We start from the raw sequence: 12620 nt of genomic DNA, 5'->3' as shown, positions 1-12620 counted from the left end.
AAAAGTTTTGGTTTAAAAGGGAAAACAGGTTGGGCTGTCATCATGTGCTGTGCTCTTTTAGTGTCTTTCACTAAAAGCCTCATCCAACTTCCCATAATCTTAATTTGCATATATTGCCACCTGTACAGACCACTGACGAGGGTGAGGGGAATGCAGAGTCAGGAGTGGGAAAAGCAACACCATCTTTTAGTGGGACAGGAACAGACAGAGCAGAACAGGAACTGGAAGAGAAACCTGGAAGAGGGAAATTCTTTGCCTTCTGTTAGTTCAAGGTTTGGCAACTCATCTTGCTTTAATGTCCTGAGGATCAAGATACTTCTCTAAAATGTATTCTCTCTTCTTTGCCTATTGAACTGAGGGAAAGCTTCTGCCAGATGCTGCAAGGCCAACCCAGAGTCCTCCAAAGCACTGGTTAGCTCTGTGTTAAGAGAATCTTAACTCCAGGGTTTCAAAATCACCTCTCTCTCTGCGTTGTGACATCCTCAAAGACTGTGCCCTCAGGCTCGCTATCACCTTTCTAGAAACACTGCCTTTGAACTTGTCCCCAGTGGCACTTAGCCCTGAGAATCACTGTGGGCATCCCAGCATATCTGACTTTGGTTAAGCTTGCTGCAAAAGAAAAACATACAGATTTTATTGAGATAAAAAAGGCTGTTGAAAAGAAGGATATTTTAAAACCATAAATTACCTAATTTGCTGAGACTCCGAGGAATCCTATTCAACAGAAGATATTGGGAGACACAGGACTTGAGTTTACTTATTCTTTGTTCCAGACCAGGTCCCTTATGTTTCTTCATTCAGTCTGACTGTTCTTGCCAAATAGCAATATGTAAAATGGTTATGGCAGTTAATCTCAGAAGGCAAACATTCCCAAATATCTGAATAGCCAGAAGCAGAAATCGATATTAAGCTTCTACCACAAGCACAGCGAGGAGCACGTAGGTGATCCCATAGCCTTACAGTGATGGTGGAGTCACCTATGGCCACAGTATCTGCTGTGTGTCAGCTGCTGAACTCCCAGAAGATCTCCTCATGGACACTGAGAGCAGGTCAGCAAGTGCTGTGTCACTGCCTGGGTGGAAACTATTGTTCCAGTGGTGTTTGCCAATGGAATGGTAGGGAAAGGCAAGCAGCCTTGGGAGGGTATAAATTCCCCAGTCCATACACCAACTCTCCTTCAGCAGATGCAGAGCATGAGAGATGAAGTTCCTGATGCCAGCTGCACTCACCCTGCTTCTCCTCTGCCCCCCAGGCACAGGAGTACGTGAATTCACCTCTGTCCTCACTGTGCCCAACGGAGGCCACTGGGGCAGGTGGGGCAGCCGGCAGTTCTGCCATCACGGCTATGCCAATGGATTCGCGCTCAAGGTAAAACTCTCCCTGTTCCCTACCATCTCCTGTCCCTAAGGATCTTCTGCAGTTTTTCTCTTCTTGAATATGATACTCTGTACACAAAACTAGGAGTTTTCTGGCAAGTAGCTACACCAGAAAAGTCTGCATGTGGCTGATGTTGCTGGGAGAAGTCATGTGGATGCGAAAATCTGGATTCAGAAAGAGAAGTATCCACCACCAGTGTCTGTCATGAGATTCTGAGGCTCTGCCTTACCTCTTGGGTCAGAAATAGCTAGAAAACACAAAGAATATGTTACAAGGCTTAGGTGGTTTCCCAGTGACAGCCATCTTTTCTGATGTGCTTCTGAAGATATTTTCTCTTTCCCATTGCAGAAAGGAGGTGGGACTGTTTATGACAGGCACGTAAAGGACTTTTCCTGGGTGCTTTGCCCCTTGCCTTCACCTCTGTCCCTGTGTGACTTCCATTGCAGGTGGAGCCCGACCAGTTTGGAAGAGATGACACTGCTCTGAATGGCATACGCCTGCACTGTCAGGATGACTCAATAACCATTGAGTCCTCGGTGGGAGAGTAAGTGGCACTGTGGTTTCTCTCCTATTTGTCATGCACCAGCTCACGAAACACTCATGGGTGTCACCATTTGCAGGGGTCTCTTCTCTCTGTCTTGCTGCATACACAGTGCTGTTGTCTAGCAAGTTGCTGTTGTCTAACAAGTGGCTAGGGTTTGGTTTTTTCATTAATTTTGAGGGCTATTAAATATAGTTACTTCACTTCAGCACATTTTTTTTGCCCTTGGATTTTCTGCAGAGCACTGTGAACACCTGAAGTATGGTCCCAGGGTCAGAGTCTTTCTTTGGTTTCTCACCATACATGTATAAACTGCCTGGTCCTAGCCCTGGCCATGCTGCAGGGAGCAGTACTGCACCTCTGGCTGCTCTCCCGGCTGCCTGGTGTTTACCTGTCACACATCAGGGATGCCTCATAAAACAAGAGCTCAGGTTGCCCTGGGACCCTCCACCGCAACCATAACAATCCAATCTGAGCCTTCCTGGTGTCTTCTGATGAGATATCAATGAAGAAAAAAGTACATATTTGGAAGGCAAGGAAAACAAAAGGAGAAAGTAAATCCCCTGACTGCATCAGGATGCTGTGTCAAAGAAGTGTTAAGATTCAGAGCAGCATGATGAGGAAAAGGAGCATTTCCCAGCAGCTCATAGAGCCCAGACATTTTTTCATTTGCTTTTTACCAGGTGGGGTTCCTGGACCAGCTTCCAAGTTTGCCCTGGAGGCTATCTTATCTCCTTCTCCCTGAGAACAGAGGAGTCCCAAAGAGCAGGTGATGACACAGCAGCCAACAACATCCAGTTCAGATGCTCAGATGAAGCTGTGCTGGTAGGTGATGGACTGTCATGGGGCAGCTTTGGCCCCTGGACCAACAGCTGCAAGATATGTGGTCTCCAGACCAGGGTAGAGCCCCCACAGGGACTTCAGGATGACACAGCACTCAACAATGTGAAGTTCTTCTGCTGCAAATGAGCACTTGCTCCACCTTCATCACTGCCTACACCTCCCATGTCCCACAGCAAGTGAAGCATCAGTAAAGATTTGCTCTAGCTTTGTCCTGGGACATGCCTGTGATGTTTTGACTGCTTGCATCTTGCTGTTCTGGCCAATACCTTAGATAATGATGATGTCTTGTACAGCTACTGCTATGTTAGCGTAACCAAATCATGACATCATGTACTGCTGGCATGTTGCTGTGAAAATGCTCAATCTCTAGCTATTGCTGAGCTGACAGATTTCTCAGCTTTCTTTTTCTCTGACTGGTAAGTTTCTTTGAGGTTTCGTCTGTCTGTTTTTCCCTTATTTGATGTTATACTTGATATGTTGATAGGACAAATAGGGGAGAATGATATTTGAGTCTATTTGAAGTTTCTGATCAAAACCAGAATGAATAATGAGGGACAAACAGGATGGAACAGAAGTTTGGGTGGGCTCATGAGAAGCGCCAAAGGTTTGCTGTCATTGCCTACTCCTAGCTTGAATTGCCTCAAGACTTGTGCATGCTTTTTGCAAGCAATCTGTTAGCTCCTGCCTGAGCTCCTGCTTTAGGAAACACAGCTAGAAAGTGTGTTTACACTGTGCATTCAGCTGTGTGGCACTGAACCACCCGGGTGGGTTGTACCTCCCCAGGCCTTCCTCACTGCTGCTTTGCTGGCTCATCTGGCTGTTAGGGCAAAACATTTTCCTGGGGCTTGGATTTTGTTTGTTGCCTCTGGGCTTCATGCTTTAAATAGAAGGGGGGAGAATCCAAACTAAAAATAAACTCTATGTCGTTCATCCATTTTTTATGCTCTAATTTGCGGGGTAAGCTGGAAGTTATTACCTTGCCCTGATATGCTAGATGTAAAGAATGTACTCTTGGTTCAGGGAAAAATAATGTTTGGAGATCATTATCACGCTCTATCAAGCCAGCAAGTCTCTCTGTCAAGAGTTTGAGAAGACTTGCTGCCTCTCTGAGCACCTTTGAGGAAGTGTAGCTTTTGCTATTCCCTCAAAGTAATGCACTGTGCATCTTGGTGTGCTTGAAAAAAGGTAGGGGCATGATGCTGGCATTCTCCAGGTGACTGCTGGGGTTAGGCTGTGGGGATGTTGTGTTTGGGACCACGGCCAGGTAGAGCTGCATAGAGCTGATGGTGGAGGTTCCTTCTGTCAGTTCACATCCTCTCCTTAGCACATACATAGTAACCATAACCACTCTGGCTCTTCAGGCATACAAGTTTTTCTTACCATCACTTACCTCAAAAAGTACTTGAATAATAACTGTATTTTCTTCTACTGAAGCACTTCAGCAAAGCTCCCATAGTGCAAGAAGCATCTCAGAAAAATCCCTGCATTTGAACGATTTTGTTTAAAAAAAATTAATATGAAATTTTCCAGTCAGACCTTCTGCTGCAAATTTTCATAGTTCTAATTTGTTTAATTTCAGGATACGACTTATTTTCTTAACATTTGGTATTTCTAAATGATCCTTTAACTGCTTTCTGTCCTCCTCTTGATTGCAGACATTTTAAGTGTGCTAATGCTTTATTGAAGAAATGCTGATTTTGTAAAACCAGGGCAGTCATGACTTGAAATACTGATTATTAGCATCAAGGAACGATTTTGTAGCTTCCATCTCAATTTTGGAGTTTCTAAAAAAATTTTATTTCTGATATATTCAGCTCTCTATAAACATATACATTCCTCAGCTCCTGCAATTAGAAAAAAAAGAAAAAGAAAAAGAAAAAAGAAAAAGAAAAAGAAAAAAAAAAAGGCAAAACAAACTCCACCCCCCCCCAAAACCAACAAAACCAAACAACCCCAAAATTGCAACCTTTTTAAGGTGAACCAAACTAAACTAGAACTAAATTCGGATGCTATCACAGTTAACTGGAGTTAGCAGGGTCCACACTGAGGCTTAGCTTTGAAAATGACTGTTTTCAAACCCCACAAGAGGATACATTTTAGTTTGCATCTTGTTTCTTGGCTTTCATTTTCCTGTGAAACAGAAATAATTTCAGCTTGCAAACTGACATCCAGTATAATTAGTGAGGCAATATTTGAGGACATAAAAGTAAAAATAGCTGCACTGATCTAAGCAAAACAGGCTTAATTCGATGAAAGTGAGCAGGAATCATGGTGACATGATTATCTGCATCGTTTTCCAAAGCCGGGGGAATCCCCTTGCTGAGGCAGAGGTGGCTCCATGCACTTCACAGAAGTTTTACAGGGCCAGCTTCTGGTCGCCTTCCACCAGAGCATGTAGGACAAGCAAACCCCATCAATACTGTAACACTGTGTGATCAGTGCCACCAGCCAATCTCACAACAGGACATTTCAAGTGCTTTTGTTTTAGCATGTGAGTAAGTTGTGTGTTTTTGAAAGATATACTGAGTTGTATGTGCAGCCAATCATGTGTGGGGAAAAAGGTCAGGTAGTTCATCATCTCCATATAGAGAAAGTTTCTAAGAGAGTTAATTTTTGGATGATCAATGCCACTGAGCTGAAGTGCTTGAACGAAGGAATGGTATTTCTTTTGAGTGACTTGTTCAAGAAGCAGTACTGGTTTTCTTATATATCTGTTTGCACATGTAAATGTAGATGATGGAAAACTTGTAGTTTGTATTGCACATTCCCTCTCCAGAGGGTAACTCAGGCTGGGAGACTCTGAACATCTGCTCTTTCTTTGCAAATGAATGATTCAGTTAAATTTTGAGGTTTTACTGTGGGAAGTATTATTCACAGTGCCAGCAAAACTGACCTATGCTTTCCTGTTGTGCTAGGTGTAACACAGCTTCCTGTCAGAGTGTGAATAGAAACTCCAAATGAGAGCTGCTCCAAGGAATGTTTGGAAAACAGAATAACATCTCCTCCTCACATGTTTTCTCATGTACTTATCAGCAACTTAAAAAACAGATGGCTATTTTTTAATCATCTGAATATTGATGGACCAGCTGGGTCTCCTCCGATGGTCCACTTGCAAAACGTGGGTCACACACAAACTGGAAAGTAGGTCTCAGGCATTTACTTCACTCAGAGTGGATGAATCACTCTTATAACAGAAATGAAGGTATAAAACCATCATCTAAGTGTGCTGGAGCTGGTGTGGCTGAAAATGTGCATAGCTGGAATCTGTGAGTAGCTCCATCTGCATGACTTAGAAAAGTGGCTGTGTGTCTCTGGCGCATCTAAGAGTCAGGAAGTTGCCAAAGAACTAATAAACACTTCCTGTGGAATGTTGGTGGGACTAGTGGCAACACTAAGGACCAAGCAAGAATTATCCCTGAATCTGTTGATAATGTGGCAATTTTGGATCTGGAGCATGAGTAGGCTTGGGGAAGGCAAGGAGGAGTTTTCCACTGATCCATGCATATGTGGCACAGCTCCCAGGGAGACTGGCAGAAGCAGCAGGCCTGGAACTTTTCCAAATTTTTAAAAGTCAATTCTATTGAATAAGACTGAATCAGACCAAGACCAGACCTGCTGTTAGCAGTGCTCCAATGAACCAAGCTGTGAGCCTGCCTCTGAGAAAGATGACCGTAGAAATCCTAGCCTTTATGGCCATCTTGTTCCTGTTGCACAAGGAAAATAAATATTCCATCCATCAAATGTGCTCTGAGGCTTACATTGTTAGTTTTTGTGAGATACAGAGGAAACACCTGAAGATGGTTTAGCTACACGTCACTGATAATACTATACATGATGAGTTCACCATGCAGCTCATGCTCAACCTGTTATAGCAAGTGTTTCAACCCCATAAAACCAGAACTAATTAACTAGTGCGATTGCTAATGAAGAAACAATTAAAAACATCTGGTTTTGAATTATTTAGAAATGTTGTTACAGAATGTGAGGAGCAGAGAACATTAACCTATGGGTCATTAAAAGAAAGACATCAGGACTCTGGAGAGATGACTCATGAAGGATTGAATTCTGGCTTTCATGCTCCCTCACAGTACTGAGCCTGTGGGCATGCCTTTGTCCCACAGGACTGAATATCTATGGTATTGTGCTTGAACACTCACTTTTTCTAAGTTGTTCTATGGTTTGTACCTGCCTGCTCTGTCTTCATCTCTGCAGAGAGGGAGCCTATCCAAGGCAGTCCAGGTTCCAGTGAGTAATGTTAGAAGGTGTTGTCCTGGCAGGGAAAAGGAGTAGCTGGCTCAGTGAAAGCTGGGGAAACGAATGAGCTGTCTGGCAATGCATAAACAGGATTAGCAGCAAGGCAGCAACACCAGATATATAGAAAATGTATTGCTCTTGGACAGATAATATAAAATCTTTAGCAGAGACCTTTGCATTTGGTGTGTGCTTCCTGAGCTTTACATGTTCTACTGGAGCAAAACTTGGTAGACATCAGCCAGCTCATAACCCCTTACGGCACACACAATGACTCTGTACTGCTTGCTAAAGCTTGGTGGCTTTAAAGCTTGCTAAAGCTTTGGCACCCACCTAACTGGGTGACATTTGAATCCACTTGCAGCTGGGTCTCTACAACACAGAGGCTTTTCTGAAATCTCCTACAGAGATTTCTTTTTGATCATTTAATATCAGTTCAACAGTAGCAATGGAGTAGTGATAGTTTGGTGCATTTCTTAAAGAGCATAAACCAGCAAAATGGACACCAATGACCTCTTTAGTGCTGTGTAGAAAAGGAAAAAAGTGACAGTGCTACAAGAACATGTGCAGGAGTTTAATAAATTTATTATTTGTGAAAAAGAACATTTTCAGAGGGAGCAGGACAGTATGAAAAGTCAGGTTACTGTGTGAGTCATTTCAGGGAAGCATTCTGCAGCTGTCCATGAATGACTTAGAAGTCCGTGGACAAAACTTTACATAACTGGCTTCATTAAAATCCAGAAAGGGCCACTCTTACCCTAAAAGACTTTCTTCATGCATTCAAAAAAAATTAACCAATTTCACTTTTGCATGTAGTAGAAGTAGATTAAAAAATTAATTCCCCAATCTGATGTTATCTCTTGAACGTCCTTCAATCCTTGCGCCAGCAATTTTTTTTATGTCAGTGAACTTTTTATAGTGAGATAACCAGAAGTAATTTAGAAAGCAACTTTCTGTCTCAGCTTTTGCTACTTATCAAATAAGACCACCTTTAGTAATTCTAGTTTATTGCTATAGAATCCACAACATGGGTAGAAGTGCTGTCAATTGAAAACATGAAATAGATTCTAAAAGTTGATTTGAACATGTCCTTTTCTGAGAAGAAAAGACAAAAATAAATTCTGTCTCCTGCTAGTTACAATGTTTGTACTTCACTGTGACAGCAACTTCTGTCTGCTTGCTGGGAAGAGCAGTGTCCAGGGGACAAAGCTTTTCTAATTTTAAAGGAGACTTTCATCTCAGGGAAAGTAGTGCTTAAATGAAGAAAATATCACTTCTATGTCTAGATTTTTTCAAACAAATTTCTGAGAACACATCACTGTTTTATGGAAAAAATGTAACTAGGTTTCTCCTCTGGGCCATGCTGGAGGTAGTGAAGTTGCACATCTCTGAAGTAGGGGATAAGTAAGAAAGACATAAACTTAGGAATCATTACTGCAGAAAAAAACCTGATGAAAAATTTCCTTTCAAGTCCAACCAAATGACTGCAACTTTCCATGTGAGATTATAACACCCATGCTACAGTGTTAAGTAGTTATCCAGCAGTACCTGCTGAGTCTCACTCCTATTAGAGGTGTAAGAAATCCACTGGTGTCCTCCCAGACTCTAAAACCCAGCTGGAAGTTTATCAATGAGTTACCTCAGAGGTGGCTCACCTTGAATGAGGTACAGTGTCACACTCTTGCTTGTTAAGCAGGCTTTTATATAAGTGTTATGGTTTCCATAGAAACATAACTAAATCTTTCCTCCAGCATAATCCCCAAAAGCTTTCACAGACCTGGAAAATACACAGTGAACAGTCAAATCATTTTTTTATGCTGACAAAAAGAATGCCACGGTTGTCACCCTGTCAGGTTTCCCACATGGGGCAAAATAAGTTTAAATCCCACACAGCAGAATTGCCTTGCAGCATTCAGAAGTTTTTCTGGAATCCCATTTCCCTGCAAGTTCAGTTTTAAAAAGCTCTAGAGAAACCTTACAGAACTATCCAAGCTATAGGTGTGAAAGACCTTAATTGGGTTCCCAAAGCATCTTGGTGAGTGCAAAACCCACGGGAACAGAAACAATAATTGTGCTGATGATCTCTTCCCCAGGCCCAAATTGCTTCCAGATGTGCATTTTCAAGTGTTCTTCATGATGAGTTTTAAATGTTCTCCTTAATAGCTGGGACTACCAGCATGTAACAGGGATTCTCTAGGCAGAAAGATTTCCCCCTAACAGTCTCTTTCCTCTTGTGCAGTTTCACCCCACTTCTCTTAACAGTTTAGGACCCCATTCACTTTTCCTTGGTCATGGCTGAAGATTTCCTTCAGCTTGGAGAAAAGGAGACTCAGGAGGGACATTATTGCTCTCTGAAAGGAGGTTATAGCCAACTGGGGATCAGTCATTTCTCCCAGGCAACCAGGGACAGGACAAGAGGAAATGCCCTCAGGTTGTGCCAGGGGATCTTCAAGTTAAACATCAGGAAATTTTTTTTCCAAAGGGTGGTCAGGGAGGTGGTGGAGTCACCAACCCCGGAAGTGCTCAAGAAATGACTGGGCATGGTACTTAGTGCTGTGGTTATTTGGATGATGGTGTTTGGTCAAAGGTTGGACTTGATGATCTTGGAGGCCTTTTCCAACCTTAATGATTCGGTGAATTCTCTAGGAGGATGACTTCTTACAGATCTGTGTTTAAACCTGCCTACTCTTTTAGTGTCTTCAAGAATGTGAGCAGAGCAAGTTGAAACAAAATCCAGACAAAACTAAAATGATTCATCTAATTAATACTGTATAAAGTTCTTTTTTTTTTTAAGTTTAAATATACAATGCTGCTGCTATTCATTTAAGCAACTGAACTTAAGTTTAATGCAGGTGCATGAATAGTTTTGCCACTTTCAAAGCTTAAAATTAAACAGAAGCAGGTGTTGGGCTGACTTTGCTTGCTAGAATTATTTACTATGAATGACAGATATATGAACTGCAGTGCCCTCAGGTGGAACTTACCTGAGTGAATATGGACACTTGTAATTTATAGTCCATCAGTGACAACGTCCTTGTCTTCTGCTTCTGTTACAGAAAGAGATCTGATGTTTAGCAATAACCTAACCCTGCTTGTTCTCTGTGTAAAGGGTGAAATGCAGTTCTTTCAGCTTGGAGTTAAGTTATACATTCCAGGCAGAGAAAGAAAAATCTTCCAAGGAGCTGATTCAGGGCTGCTGGTTGTGGGTGACCAATGAGTATTAATGGCAACTGATGGCTTAGTGACAGCCCCTCCGACACTGGGGGCTCTCTGTGCACACAGTCCCTTCTGCAGAGCAGATGGCCTCGTCCACAGCCAGGAGCCAGGTGGGTATCAAGAGCCAGACACAAAACTCCCAGACTCTGCATAATCTCCTCTTCATGAGGGAGCACAGAACAGTTGTCAGCTCTCATTACATCCCTCTGAGTGAACTCAGTGCCTTCCCAGCTGGGCTAAAGCAGGACTGGCTGGTAGAGACCTGAGGAATGGCAGCTGCTCTGGGAACTCTACTTCCATGGGGAAAAATCCCTCCCTGGTTCATTGGCTGTCCTGCACGCTTTCCTTGGGGCAGAGCAGACAGGGAAGGAGAAGGGCTGTCCCTTTCATGCTCCTGGCATGGGGAGAGAAGGAGGGGGGGTGAGCAGCTCTTATTAGAGCTGTCCTCCTTCATCCTGGGGTGACACCCAGCTCATGAGGACTCAGCTTAGGGGGAGTGAGGAAGGCTTGAGAGGTGACACAAACACTCAAAGCTAAAACATATTGAAAAACAGCTGAGATGAGCTATTGTTTCATGTCCTTATGGTTACCTCAAATAATAAGAGTTACTTCCTGAAACTTTGGGGGTTCTTTTTTAAATCAATTAATTCAAACTGTAGTTCAATATGCCTAATGTCAGAAAGTCTCAGGCAGACTGGCAGTTGATACAGATTTACTCTGGCAAGGCCAGGGTATCCTAGGAGCTGGTTGGGAACTCTACAGGAATGATCTACACATCTCTGCCAGGGTTATGTTCCAGTCAAACTGTTGAACCTCCAGATGAAGGGACTGACGGAGGAGCTGAACCCACTACACAGCATCAGGTAGGGTGAAGGGAACCTGTCCCTTGAGGCAAGATCCCAAGCCCCGCGTTGCATGGAAGGATGTATGGCAAAGAGCAACCCCTGAAAAACTAGGGGATGAGGAGTCCTGTGGTGGGATAGACTGAATGCTTGTGAGATATGGCAGCAGGAGAAAAGCATCTTCATCACCTGGGCAGGCCCTCAGTAGGTGAGACTAGAGGTTGTATTGGGGTAGGAGTCCAAGCTGGTTGAGCGTGATCCATACTCTGGACCAGTGTGAGTCTCTGAAGTGGCATTTGTCACTTCCTATGAGTTTCCTGCTGCTCTGGTTCTGCTCCTTTACACTGGGCTTTTCCAAGAAGAAGCTGATCTGGGTGCATGTTCCTGAGCTGCAGGTGTCAGAAGGTAGCTGCAGGAAGCACTATTAAATGTGTTGTGTGTGTTCCCACTGTGAGAAACCATCCTAATCTCAAATAGCCTAGAATCAATCAATGCAGGAAAAACATGTTTAGGCAATTGTGGGTAGTGAGGCAGTGTCTTTGATGATGTCCAAAAAATCAGTGGAAGAAACTGGCATAAAAGCTGCAGGAAAACCAGGAGTGAATAGGCAATTACAGTTCAAACTCCTCTTCCCAAGGAGACCTGTGGTCTTTTTGCATAGATATTTATAGTATGCAGTCTGCATTATAATCCTCCTTTGAGGGACTAAGCTTCATGAGCTGAATAAAGAACAGTAATGCAATGATGTAATTTAATTAGAGCGTATTTCATATAACAACATGACAAGTGTGTCCTGTTTCCATTCACCCTGGAAGCTGTGTCCTTGATTTCAGCACTGATAGTGATGCTGCAGGAAGAGCATCAAACTGGTGGTGATATGGAGAGCCAGGCTCTCTGCTGTGCTGGGATGGATGCAGCAGCTAGGAATGGCACTGCCAGACACCATCACCTCTGGATGCAGACAAATGCAGGCCACAGCCATGGATTTTGATGGCTTTGTCTGATGAAAAGTGGGTCTCTGAGACATGCTTTTATGAACCTTTCTCCCAATTTCTGCTAGAGACTGTTAAATTAGAAGAGCCACTGTCATGTAGGATACATATCTCAATTAAACAAGGAACAGAGAGCTCAGCAGAAAGAAAGTGCTTCTCTAGCATTACTGCAAGTGCATGCCACCTCCTGGGATTGTGAAAGAAAGAAAAATACATCACAAAATTCCACGAGCAGAAGTTAAATCCTTACTAAAGACCTGAGGCATGCAAATGCCAATGTCTCCCTTTCAAGTTTTAGAGCTACCTACGAAGATAAACCTATTAATCAGGGAAGCTGCGAGTCGGGTCTCATCCTTTGGTTGATCCAAATGGCCAAAGCTGGATGAGACTTAATTTCATTTGAGGTGAGGTGATGCCACCAGCTCTCCCAAGACATAGGACTGCAGAGGCATTCCTGATCTGGTGAGGAGCCCTAGTCAGATTTTTCAGATGTGAAAAGAGTGGAGCAACAAGAGAAAATCTTGATCCACCTTAGAAGGGAAGTTCACTGTCCCTAAG

General features: G+C 43.2%; 1 protein-coding gene across 1 annotated transcript; it reads left to right on the top strand.

The window, feature by feature from the left end:
* Positions 1–1200: 1200 nt before the first annotated feature.
* On the top strand, positions 1201–2887 carry LOC136374137 (vitelline membrane outer layer protein 1-like). Its single transcript, XM_066339349.1, has 3 exons — positions 1201–1368; positions 1824–1921; positions 2602–2887. The coding sequence occupies exons 1-3, from the start codon at positions 1201–1203 to the stop codon at positions 2885–2887; spliced, it is 552 nt and encodes a 183-aa protein (XP_066195446.1).
* Positions 2888–12620: the final 9733 nt, after the last annotated feature.

Source organism: Sylvia atricapilla, chromosome 2 (assembly GCF_009819655.1).
Source record: "Sylvia atricapilla isolate bSylAtr1 chromosome 2, bSylAtr1.pri, whole genome shotgun sequence".
NCBI lineage: Eukaryota > Metazoa > Chordata > Aves > Passeriformes > Sylviidae > Sylvia > Sylvia atricapilla.
The sequence above is the reverse complement of the archived record's forward strand: the minus strand, read 5'-3'. Positions and strand labels throughout refer to the sequence as shown.

What these genes read in the sequence shown, in the direction of transcription:
- LOC136374137 (XM_066339349.1), top strand. Translation starts at nt 1,201, where the DNA reads ATGAAGTTCCTGATGCCAGCTGCACTCACCCTGCTTCTCCTCTGCCCC. An exon ending in CCAATGGATTCGCGCTCAAG is followed by an intron (nt 1,369 to 1,823) that starts GTAAAACTCTCC and finishes CTTCCATTGCAG; the next exon opens with GTGGAGCCCGACCAGTTTGG. An exon ending in ATTGAGTCCTCGGTGGGAGA is followed by an intron (nt 1,922 to 2,601) that starts GTAAGTGGCACT and finishes GCTTTTTACCAG; the next exon opens with GTGGGGTTCCTGGACCAGCT.